Source organism: Semicossyphus pulcher, unplaced genomic scaffold, assembly GCF_022749685.1.
Source record: "Semicossyphus pulcher isolate SPU_LCO1_2020_fin unplaced genomic scaffold, fSemPul1.0.p SCAF_3, whole genome shotgun sequence".
NCBI lineage: Eukaryota > Metazoa > Chordata > Actinopteri > Labriformes > Labridae > Semicossyphus > Semicossyphus pulcher.
In genome coordinates, this window is record NW_027211704.1 from 12,839,588 (window position 1) to 12,853,195 (window position 13,608).

Below are 13,608 nucleotides of genomic sequence, written 5' to 3' on the forward strand. Positions count from 1 at the left end.
AAATTGGCAGGAATCCATAAATAATATGGTGAACTTTATAGATTATGCGCGTTTGAATCACATTTATCCCCTTAAAGAAAGCAAATAACTGACCAGTTTTTAAACAGTTCATTTATATGACTTTTTACAATTACTGCAGATGATTCCTGTCTAATTTTCAGTTTAAATGATTGTGTAATTCAAAACAGAAACTAGAAACCCTTAACAAACTGTGTGGATCTGGTATTGGGGAAATGCTGTCATAGCCGTGTGATCGAAGTCAGAAAAAAACATCTTACGCAATCTGTTGACCATCACAGATGTCGTGTGGAGTAACCCGAGAGGTGTCCGAAGGACAAAGATAAATACATTGTGTAAACTTTCCAAAACAACATCGTCCTTTTGATCTAATGTGGGCCCTTTTCAAAAAAGAGAAAAAAAACTAGTGAGAAATTCAGAGCAGCCCACTTCTTTGTGGAGGTTCTTTTCCACAGCACTGAACACCATGTGAAGATCCACATGAAATTGTATACTATCTTATTGACACGTACCACACTGCCAGGCTTTCTTCACTTTAGGCCCTGTAGCCAGAGAGGCGAGTAAAGTACTCGCAGTGATTCCTGTGCTCTTGTATTTTAATGCGTCTAATGGCTTTAAAACTGAGCTCTGAGAGGCTGGCTGTAAGAGGGCCTATTGTCGTGGTACCAGTGTTGGTTATGTGTGTGAGTTTGACCTGGTTTGTGACACAGAACATGTTGAAAACAGCAGGTGGAGCAGGGTGGGTTACATGCTGGCATAACTCCCATAAATCTTGCCAGTTACCGGCCTGGAGACAATGCACCTTACCTTAATTGTTGCTGCCTCAGTAGTTGGTAACTAGGTTTACAGGTCACAGTGTCTTCCTCTGCTGTGGGTCCTAGTGTGTCGTGGAGGTGGTGGGGGTTTACAGGCCAGTACGCAGGGCCGGACAGTCAGCCAGTGGGAGCTAAATTTGGGAGAGAGGTGATCAGGTTGCTCTCTGTGTGCACATGATACTGTCCTAGATACATGTCCCTTCTCACACTTACACAGTCTCTCAACGAGTCTGGACACACACAGCGATCCTCCACTTCAGTGGTCAGATCATCAGAACTTAAGGACGTTTCTACAACAGGCTCTTTTCTTTGGACTCTCTTTCCTGGAGTGAATATTTGGGCCTGGTGCTTTTGACTTTGGACTCTACCGTCTCTCAAGTCCCCCTTCGACAGTGCCTGGCGGGAGGTAAGAGACTGCTGACCCGCCATGTTCCTCGCACTTGTGGTGACGCCAGAGCTGAGGGACTTCCTGGCTAGGGCGAGAGGTGGAGCGGTGCGCCTCATCAAGGTGCGCATCCAAGATGGTGAGTTTGCCCTCCTTCACATGGGATGGGATCATCTATGGCACTGTTTTTTAATCTAGCTGTGTTTTAAAGTTCATATTTTTTTATATAAGTTATCTCATATGGAAGATGGGTAGCTTTGAGTCTGAGTGAAAACATCTTACAAAATCTGTTATCCAGAGCTTTTCACAGTAAAAATTGAAACTCAACACAAACTTAATACAACACAGCAAACTCTATGACTCTATGTTTGGGTCGTGTCCCTTTAAAGTGAAACATTGTCCAGCTGTGACCACGAAAATCACGATATGTTCTTTTTGTGCACTTGAGTTGCGGTCTTGAAAAGAAGAGTGTTTTATCTCTCTTTGACTGTTTCTTTGAAGTCCTTCAGTGACCTGAAGAAATCAAAGACTCCTTTGATCAGAAAAAAAACACAAATATGAAATACAAAGTTTTCCTTTCTTAACTCTTTAATCCTTTGGTCAACCTTTTGGAAGCCACCAGACAACATAAAATGATCTTTATCTGAAACGTGGCTCGTAAAGTTTTCTAAACCAAACTGAGGGTCTGCACCCGTACGAGTAGTCATGAGATGAAATATAGAGGTCATGAGAGGATAATTGGGCGTTTTCTAGCCTCCTTTTATTGTGAAATACCAAAGTTCAGTTAAGGTTCTTCTAAAAATGTTTTCATATATTAAAGACTGAGAACCAGTAAGAATCCCTTCAGCCCTTCTCCAGTTTGTGCCTCCCATAAACTGCCATGACATTTGGGTTAAGCATCCTTGATCATCCTTTAACACCACTTTTGACTGATCAAAAGACTCTTTTAAGCGCCTAAATAAAACGATGTTTGCTGCTTAGTGCAGAAGATTTTCTCAAGTTGCAACAGGTAGCTTGAAATAAAATATCTCTTTGCTTGTTATGTACGACTCAAAAAAAGATAAATTACACCTGATTTTGTATGAAAAAATGAAATAAAAATATGAGATATCAGATAACTTATTCCAAATGTTCTGTCACGCCATTAAAATTGATTAGGAAATTATGTTATTTATGTCTATAATCTAAAGAAATCATTGTTACTGAGCAGCGAACAGAATATTTTTCCATTCAGTTGGTTCAGAATAGTCTTTAAATATTCTGGGAATACCATCAGAACACAAGAAATTGTTAATACAAGACTTCAAAGTTCACTGGCTTTCCCGAAAAACAAACGCTTTACTCTGTGACTCAAGTCTAAAGGCAAAACACGAGAGGGACAAACTCGTGTCTCGTGTGAGTAAGAATCGCTTCCATTCATCACAGGCAGATGTGGCTTCTTATTAAAGGCTCACAAACAAAACAAAATATGCTAAATCACTGCTTTAGGACTTTGTGTAGCTTCTAGGAAAACGGGATTGCATCAGCGGTGGTGTGAGAACAGACGTTCAGTGTGTCAGCTGAGCGGCCTGTGAAACATGGGCAGTGAGGCAATGGGTTTCTAGGCAGCAGATGATGGGCGGACTGATGTGTTCATGAGGTGTTTATATCTTGTTTTCTTATATGACCAGTGCCACACTTGTAATCTGACTCACGACAGATGCATTCTGGGACTTTTCAAGGCTATCTTTGTGGTAACTGTGGATATCATATTAATGATTTGGTGTCTTATTTAGAGTATTGATGTCAGAAGGGGGCTGCTGGGTGCTTCAGACAGACAGACAGAAAAAGGGTGTCAGGTCTGTTTTACTTCCCTCATTTGGATATTTTGAGCAGCATGTGACTTGACATGGCGACTTGCTGCTGCCTGGTGACACTCATATTTGCTCCAATGTCAAAAGAGAAACAAGATCACGGCTGATTTCATCGCCGCTGGTTTGATATAACACTCACTCATGTCCAATCACACAAATATCTGCTGTAATGACTCTAATTTTTGGTTTTAATTTCAATGAAAAGAAGGCAACATATAAAACCCAAAATGAGTCATTTACATACAGTTTTACACTAATATGGATTTACAAAGACAGTGACAGAGAGAGAATGGCCAATGGAAAGTATGTGTGTGTGCAAAGCAGGAATGTGTAATGGCTCAGAATAGCAACTTGCCGCAGGAGACGGTCAGGAAATCCCCCCCTGCACCCCACAAGGACATCAGTCTGTAGGTGTTTGTTTTGTTTCATGACGCCATGTCAGGGTTTGGATTGTGTTGTCACGTTTTGTCTGTTCCATAAAGAGATGAAACCCCAACCTGTCAGGTGAGAAATTGATCTAGTAATGATATTGTAGCCTTTCACCAGGACATAGAGCAAACACAGAGAGCAGAGAGGGGTCATGGACTCTCAGCTGAGGGTGGCAGACCGACTTTAGTTCAGCGAGTTTACATGAGGATGATGGTTAGAATGCAGAGTTGAAACAGTCGAAAATATCAGCCAAAAAAAATGACACTCTCAGGTTCTCAGGTCCAAGCGCCTCAAAAGATGCATGTGTATTTTAAGATATCAGCTTGGGCTTTAGAGATCTAAAACTGCAGCTTCACTATTATCTGGAAATGTGTAGTCCAAGCACATAAAGTATTATTGTGAAACTGTTTAATCGGTAATGAAAATAATTGTTGGTGAGGGTTACAAGCACTGTTTTCACATCATATTCATATCATAATGGGAATTTGTATTTACGTTTGCATACAGTCATAAGAGTATACTTGTTTGTAATGTACTTTAAATGTGGTACCTTAAAGTGCCCAAAAGTTGTTTAAAAAAAGAGTTAATCTTTATGACATGAGAGGAGTAAAAGACTGGTATAAAACATTATTGTACTTCAGTTAAAGGAGTAAATATGTGTAGAACATTTGAGTTTATACAAATATATGAAATGATAATTTAGTAAACAGATGAAAATGTGATGTGTTTTGCTCAATTTTCCCTTTTAACATCAATTATGTTATGTTTTCAATAAATAGTAGGCTAAATAAGCTACTCTTTTTCAGTTCATATATGGTCTTTAGTTTTCTACTGTAAAAATATTTAAATTCCATAAATGTATGTGAACATGCACCCCGAAGACGCTTTTTCTAGAGATACCTTAAACAATAAATACATGCTACATGCTAATTGGTTTAATTCTCCCACATGTGAAGGCTTCCTGCTTGTGACTGCAGACTATAGTATCTAACTGCTGCTGTATATGTGTTACAGTGTGCTGTAAAGGCCATGTTACATATAGGGGGGGGTGTAAGGTATGTGATGAGTTGTGGTCTGACTTTCAGAGCAGCTGGTGCTGGGGGCCTTCAGAGAGCCAGAAAAGAGCTGGGACCAGGACTACGATCACTTCCTGCTTCCTCTCCTGGATGACCAGGAGCCGTGTTACGTCCTGTACCGCCTCGACTCCCAGAATGCACAGGGCTACGAGTGGATCTTCATATCGTGGTCACCTGACCAGTCTCCAGTAAGCCGTGGCACGCACTCTTTATTCTGCTCCATATTCTGCACACTTTGATGTTGATAAGGAGTAGAGTATTCACCCCAATTTTACATAGCTTTTTTGTATAGTTGGGAGCTTCTAAAAGTCACATCAAAAGAGAGATCCTATTCCTAACAAACTTACACACTGTCAGTAACATTTATTCAATTAATTAACAACATATCGATCCTCACACATTCATCAGGAAAAATGTATACCAAACCAAGCTCCTGTAGTCTAGGAAGTAAGAGTATGTTATAATCAAACATGTTCTACACAGATTAATTGGAATCAGTTTATTTACAAGGTTTGATCAAATAACTGCAATACTATTGACATTTTTTTTAACTAATCAAATAGCTGCATATCATACGTTATGAAACATACATTTCAAAGAATGGACGTGTGTCCCGAAGAAGAAATTATGAACACACTGTATTAGTCCTACTATTATGATCAAAGAAGCTAAACATAATAATATAAAGAAGAGAGTGGCTGTAAGTACAGGTTTAAATAAAAGTGAAGCGAGGCCAAGTGTCTATAAAAATAGGAATAATCCATGTACACAGCGATCACAATCGTCAATAAGTCGTCAATCCTAATGTCAACAAAAAAATCAATCAATAAATAATAATAAATGTAAAATGTTTAGGCCTAGGTTCAGATTTAAATGGTTATTATTATTGCTAAAGACACGTATAATTAAGAAGAAGCAAATCTTAAGAAGGCTTAGTTCTATCTTGTCATGTGCCAATAATGATGGATCCTACATTTCCCATAATGCAACCTGATGGCATTTTTGATGAGTCATGCTAAATGAGTGCCCACGTTTTTCAAACCTCACATCCCCAGTTTGTAAAACATGTTTTCAAATAGTTCTGAGCACAATCTGATTGAACTTCGTCACGGTCATGATGATGTCATGGGTTCCACTTTAAAACCAGTCTAGTTTCCAGCTTGGTGACCTAATTTTCATGGTGTTTATTAACATTGTATCTCTGTATAATCCTTTAGTTATCCTTTTGTATAATCTTTGCTGAAGTTTTCAACTTCCAGAAACATAAAGTATCCTATCAGCTCATTTATCTCCCCTTCTGTTGGTTACAGGTAAAACAAAAGATGTTGTACGCAGCCACCCGTGCTACAGTGAAGAAAGAGTTTGGCGGGGGCCATGTGAAGTATGAGATGTTTGGCACGGCGGAGGTGAGAGAAATTCAAATCCATTTCAATTTTCTATGACCGAAGATCTATTCTGCTGTGATGACATGTTTTTAGAGGAGTTTGTCCTGTAATGGGCCCTCTTGTTTCACTTGCATCACCAGGAGGACATCTGCTTGCTCGGCTACCAGCGTCATGTGTCATCCTGCTCGGGTCCTGCCCCGCTCACATTAGCCGAACAGGAGCTGCAGAGGATCAAAATCACAGAGGTGAGAGGTCAACGTGCCCTCAGCGGTGTCGTCATCGCTGCATGTGCAAAGGTCTGCTTGTTCCTTTAATACAACTTCCTGTGTTTGAAATGCAACATTTTGTTGTGTTTGCTTTTTCAGGGCCGGGTTAAACAGGTATGTTGATACTTTTTTATTCATTATAGGGTCGAATAAATTCTGATTTAAGGTGAATTGAAAAAGACAGAGAAATAACCTCTATTTATTTGTAGTCATTTCAATGCTACTGTATTGAATATATAGAGCTCTATTTTTACCATCAAAGACTTATGGATCATCCTTTAGAGCCCTATTAAGATTAGTGTGTTGCTTGCTGCCCCCTGCAGGTGAAGACAGAGATCAGCGTGGAGAGTAAACACCAAACGCTTCAAGGCCTGGCTTTCCCTCTGCAGGAGACGGCCAAAAGAGCTTTACAGCAGCTTGCCCAAAAACGCATCAACTACATACAACTGGTGAGCCTGAGGAGTTCATAAAGGTTACTCTAAAAGATAAAAGCGTTTTTGTGCTGATATATTGGACTTCTAGTATTTTATTTTGAAAGAGCTTATTCTTGTGTTTAAGAGGTTGGATGTAGAAAAGGAGACGATCGAGCTGGTCCACTCCAACCCGACAGAAACTCGAGATTTGCCCCGCAGAGTTCCCAAAGACACTCCCAGATACCACTTCTTCCTTTACAAACACTCCCATGAGGGAGACTACCTGGAATCTGTCGGTATGTCACTGATCCCATAATCCTCCTCTTTTAACATCCGTACAAGATGTACAAGTGGAGCAAGGAGGGGTACGTCCTTTGTACACCTGGGCTGCAGACGCTTAGAGAAAACACTAATTCATCCCTTCTTATCTATTTCAGCAAAAATAGATTATATCCATTTATCTGTATCAATGAAAAAATTGATTATAGCCACTTATCTATATCAGTGGAGAAAATGTATTAGATCCGGTTATCTAAACCAGTGGACACAGATTAAGTAATAGTAACTTGTTGCGTGTGTGTGATTTTTTCTTCTTCCACTGTTCCTTGACGAGAAATGACATCATCCCTGTTTTTTACTTATCGGCCTGAAGTCCGAGTCAGAGAAAAACACTTTTAAGTAAATATAATTTTTTGTCTATTAATTAGTCAGCGAGTAACCCCCCCAAAATGTAACTTGCCTTCTGCTCTCTGTCTTTTTCTGTCTTCCTGAGATCAATAATATCAACATCATGTTTATTATTACTTTTCAACATCATGTGTACAAATATACAACTTTTTTTACTACCGTATGTTATTTTTTGTTACATTTAATGTAAATAGTTTTTATTCATTAGTCATCTAGAAGCACCCTAAATCTGATTTTAGCTGCTCTTTGTGTTTTAATGTGTGTGGAAATCAATAACATCAATTAATTACTTTACATCATGTGTAATATAAGTTTTCTATGTTAGCTTTTGTTTTACCAATTAATGCCAATTAAGGCCAAATTTTCATTTAAACATTAAGTCGTTTTTTTATTCTCATGTTATTGTAAATTCGGAGCGTTCTTTGGCACAAGAAACTCTTTCAGGAAAAATAAAGTTCAATCTTCAATTAATGTTAAATTTATGTTGGGGGTGCAGGTTTAGCTCAGTTGGTAGAGCAGGCACCCCACGTACAGAGGCTACAGTCCTTGATGCACTGAATGCAGGCTCGACTCCCAGTCTGCCGATCATTTGGTGGATGGCATCCCCCACATCCTGTCTCTCTTCAGCTGTCCTATAAAATATCAAATGAAGGCAAAAGCCAAAAAAATCATCTTAAAAAATATATATGCTGGGGGCCTATATAAGATCTATAGTGGGGTCATCTGTTCCAGTTTTGGAACCCTTGATCTATATCAACATAAAAAATTATTAATAACCTTTCTTCTTCTCTCTCCCTCTCTACAGTGTTCATATACTCCATGCCAGGATACAGCTGTAGCATTAAGGAGCGGATGTTGTATTCCAGCTGCAAGAGCCGATTACTGGAGGAGGTGGAGAAAGATTACCACTTGGAAATTGCTAAAAAGGTAATGGAAAGATAAAATAATGACATAACAGTGTCACACAGGAATCTAGCAACCACTAAGAACACAATGGTCATGTTCTCTGTGTTCTTCCACATTTCTCAGTATTTCAGAGGCTGAATTTAAGTGTTTCAAATTGTAAGTAATGGTGGTGAACTCAGTTTCCTCATCGATACACGTGTCCCCTCATCTTTACCTTAAATGCCTAACCGTAACCACACCCTAACCCCAACGGTGGAGGGCACCTTTACGGGCAGACGAGGTACTTGAACAACAGCAGCTCTGTCACAGTCCAGTTGGAGGCAGAGATAAGGAATTTGTGAGATTATCTGCGGACACACACACGCATGCACACGACTGAACGCATGATCCCCTCCAGGCATTCTCCTGGGAAAGATAAAAATCAAATTAATAAACAGAATTAAGGGGTTTGTGTCAGGAAATTGCACCCATGAAATCTGCGTACAGTTCCAAACCCTAACTAAATAATAAAAGTCAAAGTTATTTATGTTCAATGGCGCCAAATAGATTTTCGAGGCCTAAATTCTGAGTACTTAGTTTTGTGCACTAGAACACTTATTTTTTATTTCTTGCATCTTTGTGCAGCTGGAGATTGATGACGGAGATGAACTGACGGAAGACTTTTTGTATGAAGAGGTCCATCCCAAGCAGCACGCCCACAAACAGGCCTTCGCCAAGCCCCGCGGCCCAGCAGGAAAGAGGGGACACAAGCGCCTCATTAAGGGTCCAGGAGAGAAAGTACAGGACAGCTAGAGGCGGACAAATGTCTGATATAGTGGAGGCCTTACACCTCCTCAGACCCAGAGGAGCGGACACAGTGATGGATTTCCTCTGCTGTTTGTGAACTGAAACACTTGATATATATAACAGATATGCTTCTGGTGAAAATATGCTGATAAATTCTCTTCAATCTGTCCTCAGACAAAAGAAGTCCCTCCGATAAATCACGCATTTAATTTTAGAGATGTTTCTTCCATACTTTACAAAAAATAATTAACAGACAAATATACAAGTTTTGTATAAACAATGTTTGTCAGAAATAAACTCTATGAAGGAAAATTCTAATAAAATCTTATTTATACTGTGGACAATTTTTATTCAGCGTGTGCTGTCACATGTCTGTGAATACATTGCATGGTTAGGATGGTCATGGGATAATTCAATCTCAGATTAAAGAGCGTCTAAATGAGACCAGCAGCTGTACATCCAGGAATCGTCAACACCCTCTTGTCACGTCAGTGAAGTACATTGAGTTCGCAGTTGTTGAAAGACTGCACTGTTTTTGATATACCTGCATGAAAATCAATTCCACACAAGCTCTGGAGAGTTTTCACACTGATAACAGCTCTTTTGATGCATGGCCACAAGACATTTATTTCCAGGCTTCATAAGAGATGATCTGAGCTGTGAGATCTGTTAGTGTAGATTTTGTAAATGTCAGTGCCTTTTTAATCCTCCCCTGCTGTGTTAGCAAAATCAGTTTGAAGCTAGCTCTGGTACAACACATTGAATGGTAACATTTATGTTTAATATTGTACATGTTCACTTTTAAATAAAATAATAAAAACATGCTTATGCAAAGAGCTGAAGCAAAAAAAAAAATCCAGCTTGATTTTCAGATTAGCCTCAATGGTGTCATAAGTACTAATCTGACACGTGTGCGGGGGGGGGGGGGGGGGGGGCTGCTCACGTAGTCAATATGTCAACTAATTAGTCATGAGGGTCTTGGTCAACTAAGAAACCTTAAGCTGATTAGTGTCAATGTTTTTTTTTACAGTGTCATTCCTCAGTCATTACAGACGCAAGACTACAGCCATGCCAAGGGCTCTGCGAAGCTGCCGATGGTGTTTAGAACAAGTGCAATTGCACATCAGCATGCTAACAATGATAGCATGCTAAATGTTTTGGCTGGTGTAATGTTTAATAATCTTAGTTTATGTGTTAGAAAAAAACAAGTATTACTAAACACAATTTATTAGTTCTGACCAAGTAATTTTATTGGACAAGAGGAAGTCCATGAGTGCTGATATAGAGTATAACAGTACTAATAGAAAAGTAGCAGGTCTACGCCAATGTCAATACACTCACAAAGTAGCACAAGTTCAGGATAATGTTTGTGTTGCTTGGCAAAAGTCTGGTTCCAGTCAAACTGCAGATCTTATTGTTATTGTGTGTTTTTTTTTTTTAAATCTGTTGCTTATTACTTTTTACCATAAGATTCAATAAAAATGGTGTATAAAAGCTACATCACACTCAGGGTTGTGCTGTTATACTCAATATCAGAACAGCTTGGGGCTTCGTGCCTATGACCGAATCACAGCCGTGCCGATATTCAGTATAACAGCACTCCCTCTTGAGTGATATTGCTTATATATGGCAGCTGATGAGAATGTAAGTTTTGCAGGTGTTTTGTCTTTAACTCAAGTGCTTAAGGCTTTCATGGCCATCTTTTGACACTTTTTTCTCTCACCTAAATGTTAGCCTCATGGTGCTGCTTGAGGAGAAGTCAGTAAGATATCCTCCTCTGCGGATCATCAACGTCTACTATCTATCATGGCAATCCATTCTATTGCTGTAGAGGCATTTCAGTCTGGACCACCCAGAATGACTGTGACTTGCTGCTAAAAATAAATTGAAACATTGTGCACTGCAACAAAATATGCATGAATATATTTTAGATTTAACAACCTCAACCAAAGATTTTAAGTTCCCCGGCATGATCACATTTATACGATTTCACAGATTTTGTCCATTCATTCCAGTACCAGTGAAATTTATGTATGTTGACAAAGACTTTCTTCAGTAGGCCATAGAAGGGATTCTACAGTCCTCTATAGGCCTGCTCCCTGAGAAACAAAGATCTGCTGTGAATAAGGTTTTCTCTCCCAACACAAAATGGATGGATTTATGTTGCTGTTTCCAAGCAATTACAGCTTTTCTCAGAATCTTCTGGACACACATTTTTGTTTTGCACATTGGACGAGACAACCACTATTTAAGTCTAAAACATTGGCCCACATACTAATTCTCAGTAAGCTATGGGTATATGAAGCATGGTGGCATAGCACAGGTTAAGTGTTTTTAAAATATCAGCGTGCAAGTATATATGGTTTGTGTAGAGCAAGTTTTAGGACTGTGGTGCTGATCGTCACTGTTGTCCTGCAGTCTAATGCAGAAAATAAGGTTGTGACAGCTTCAGGAAGATCGCAGGAAGAAATATACATGTTTCTAAGAATATTATATGTAATAAGCAGCAGCATACATAAAATATAAAAAAGCAAAAGTATACATTTCTGAATTTGGAAAAGAATTGGAAAAAAACATTATGATGTGTTTTTTCTCATCTTTCACGCTTTCCTACTTGAGATTATGTTTTACATTGATTTCCAGTGGTTATACATGCTGGAAGAAGTACTCACATTTTACAAATCTAAAAAAAATTACATTTTGACTCTGTTCTTCTTAAAAGTACAAAAGAATTTGCATTAAAATAAGTTTAACATTTGTTTCAGCTGATAAAGATGGAACTGATTCTCACTTTGTAAAATACAGATGTGTGCCTAAATATATAAATCGCATAAGTTATTACAGTATTTATATTTTGTATTAACAATCTGATTCTGCATGGTAGCTGGTAACTTAGGCTGTTAAAATAAATGGAGAGGAGTTAAAAGTAGAAAGTGTAAAGCCAAAGTTATGCCTGCTAATCTAAACACAGTGGTAATGGAAAACAATGGACTATTTGGCCTAGTAATTCAGATATATTAAAGAGGAATACTCCTGCATGCTTTATGCATTACTGCCAAGCTATCGATTTATGTCCGCGAAAGAGTTTGACATCAGGGGAATCTTAGGCCTGTATCAGACATCAGAGTATACCTGCTTTATCATGCAAGTATAAATGCACTTCATAAATGAAGCTCCAAAACTTGTCAAAAACTCGATTAGTTGATGTTTGGGGCCTTCTCACACCTTAACATTGCACTGCCAGCACAAAGATCCTCTCAAAACTGTTCATTTTAAGATGTTAAATTCTTGTTATAAAGGGTATAAAAAGAATCACACCCACTGAGGCCTGGAAGATACACACAGTATTTCATCTTTAGATTCTTAGTATCCTCCCGGCCTTCTCTGTACACTTCTCTCCAGTCACCACAATTGATCATCCAGATGGATCATATTTTATGTCCCTGGAGTCTCTGCTCTGATCTTGGCAAAGCTGCTCTTTTCATATTATGCTCTCCAGGATTTGAACCAAGACAACCTAGGCATTGGTATTCAAACACCACATAATAAATGTGATTTCTTTTAATAGAAAGGGGTATGGTAAGTGTTTCCAGCAGCTTTCAGGATGCAAAATAAGTAAACTTAACACAAAATAATTGTGGTGTTCTTTTTTTCTTCCTGAGCTAAAAGAAGAAAACATGTTTGTTAGACCACATCCAGCGGGGATAGATAGAGTCCACAAGACTTCTTAGAAAAAAAATCTTTCTTCTGAATTTCGTGGAAAAATTTGAGATTCAGCTATTTGGGATCAACAGGTTCTTGTGGATATGGCCATGGTTAAGATTCAGCGTTGCTTTGTTTGCAATCTGCTGTGTCTGTGTGTGTGTGTGTGTGTGTGTGTGTGTGTGTGTGTGTGTGTTAGAGAGAGATAGAGAGATTGCTCAGACTTTAGTTGTAATAATACTGTGAATTTTGCTCTGAAGAAGATGTTCTCTGATTATGAACAATATGGTGATAATGTAGCACCAGTAGCCTTTATTAAGCCTGCTTCCACGAATCAACAGGAAAGGACAAGATATTCAGCTGATGTGATTTCCTAGATAGATTCCCTTGAAAAGAAATGTCAGGAGAGATATGTGTGCAGTAATTCAGTTTGACTATTTTCTATCTTTAAGCCCTCTATCTTTAGAAAAAACTATTGGAAACACGCGGTTTAACAAATCCTCCATAATATAATATAAAAGTCTGGGTCACAAACTGGAACAAACCGTGAGCAAAATGTCACTTACTCTGCGGTTACAGAAGCATTTTGTTTTAGTTTGTTGTCACGATAACAACTTGTTTTGTCGCGCATAATTACTCCAACTAAAGCCTCCGAGAAAACCTCTCGCCGCTTGTTTTTCCACCATGGATCGAGGGAAATCTATATTACTGGAAACAGCCTGTGTGCATTCCTATTATCTTTAATGTCGAGGCGGTGAATTCCCAGAATGAATGCTCTGTCGGGGCCGCCCGGCGGGGCGGAGTCAACTCTGAAATTATTCCTGGAAAGCGGATAGGGAGAAGCTGCCGCGCGGTTCCAGGGAGCGCGCGCCGGTTCAGCGAAGGCA

At 39.1% G+C, this 13,608-nt stretch overlaps 1 protein-coding gene across 3 annotated transcripts; it reads left to right on the top strand.

The window, feature by feature from the left end:
* The first annotated feature begins 1,058 nt into the window (after nucleotides 1-1,058).
* Nucleotides 1,059-9,320, top strand: twf2 (twinfilin-2). 3 transcript variants are annotated; one of them, XM_069678509.1, is made up of 9 exons: nucleotides 1,059-1,357; nucleotides 4,586-4,764; nucleotides 5,887-5,982; nucleotides 6,102-6,206; nucleotides 6,327-6,341; nucleotides 6,551-6,676; nucleotides 6,786-6,936; nucleotides 8,133-8,254; nucleotides 8,858-9,320. In XM_069678509.1, the coding sequence occupies exons 1-9, from the start codon at nucleotides 1,261-1,263 to the stop codon at nucleotides 9,023-9,025; spliced, it is 1,059 nt and encodes a 352-aa protein (XP_069534610.1). In that variant the 5' UTR covers nucleotides 1,059-1,260; the 3' UTR covers nucleotides 9,026-9,320. The 3 variants fall into 3 exon arrangements, with proteins under 3 accessions (XP_069534610.1, XP_069534611.1, XP_069534612.1); XM_069678511.1 differs by having other exon boundaries at nucleotides 1,281-1,357; nucleotides 4,591-4,764; XM_069678510.1 differs by lacking the exon at nucleotides 6,327-6,341.
* The last annotated feature ends 4,288 nt before the right edge of the window (nucleotides 9,321-13,608 follow it).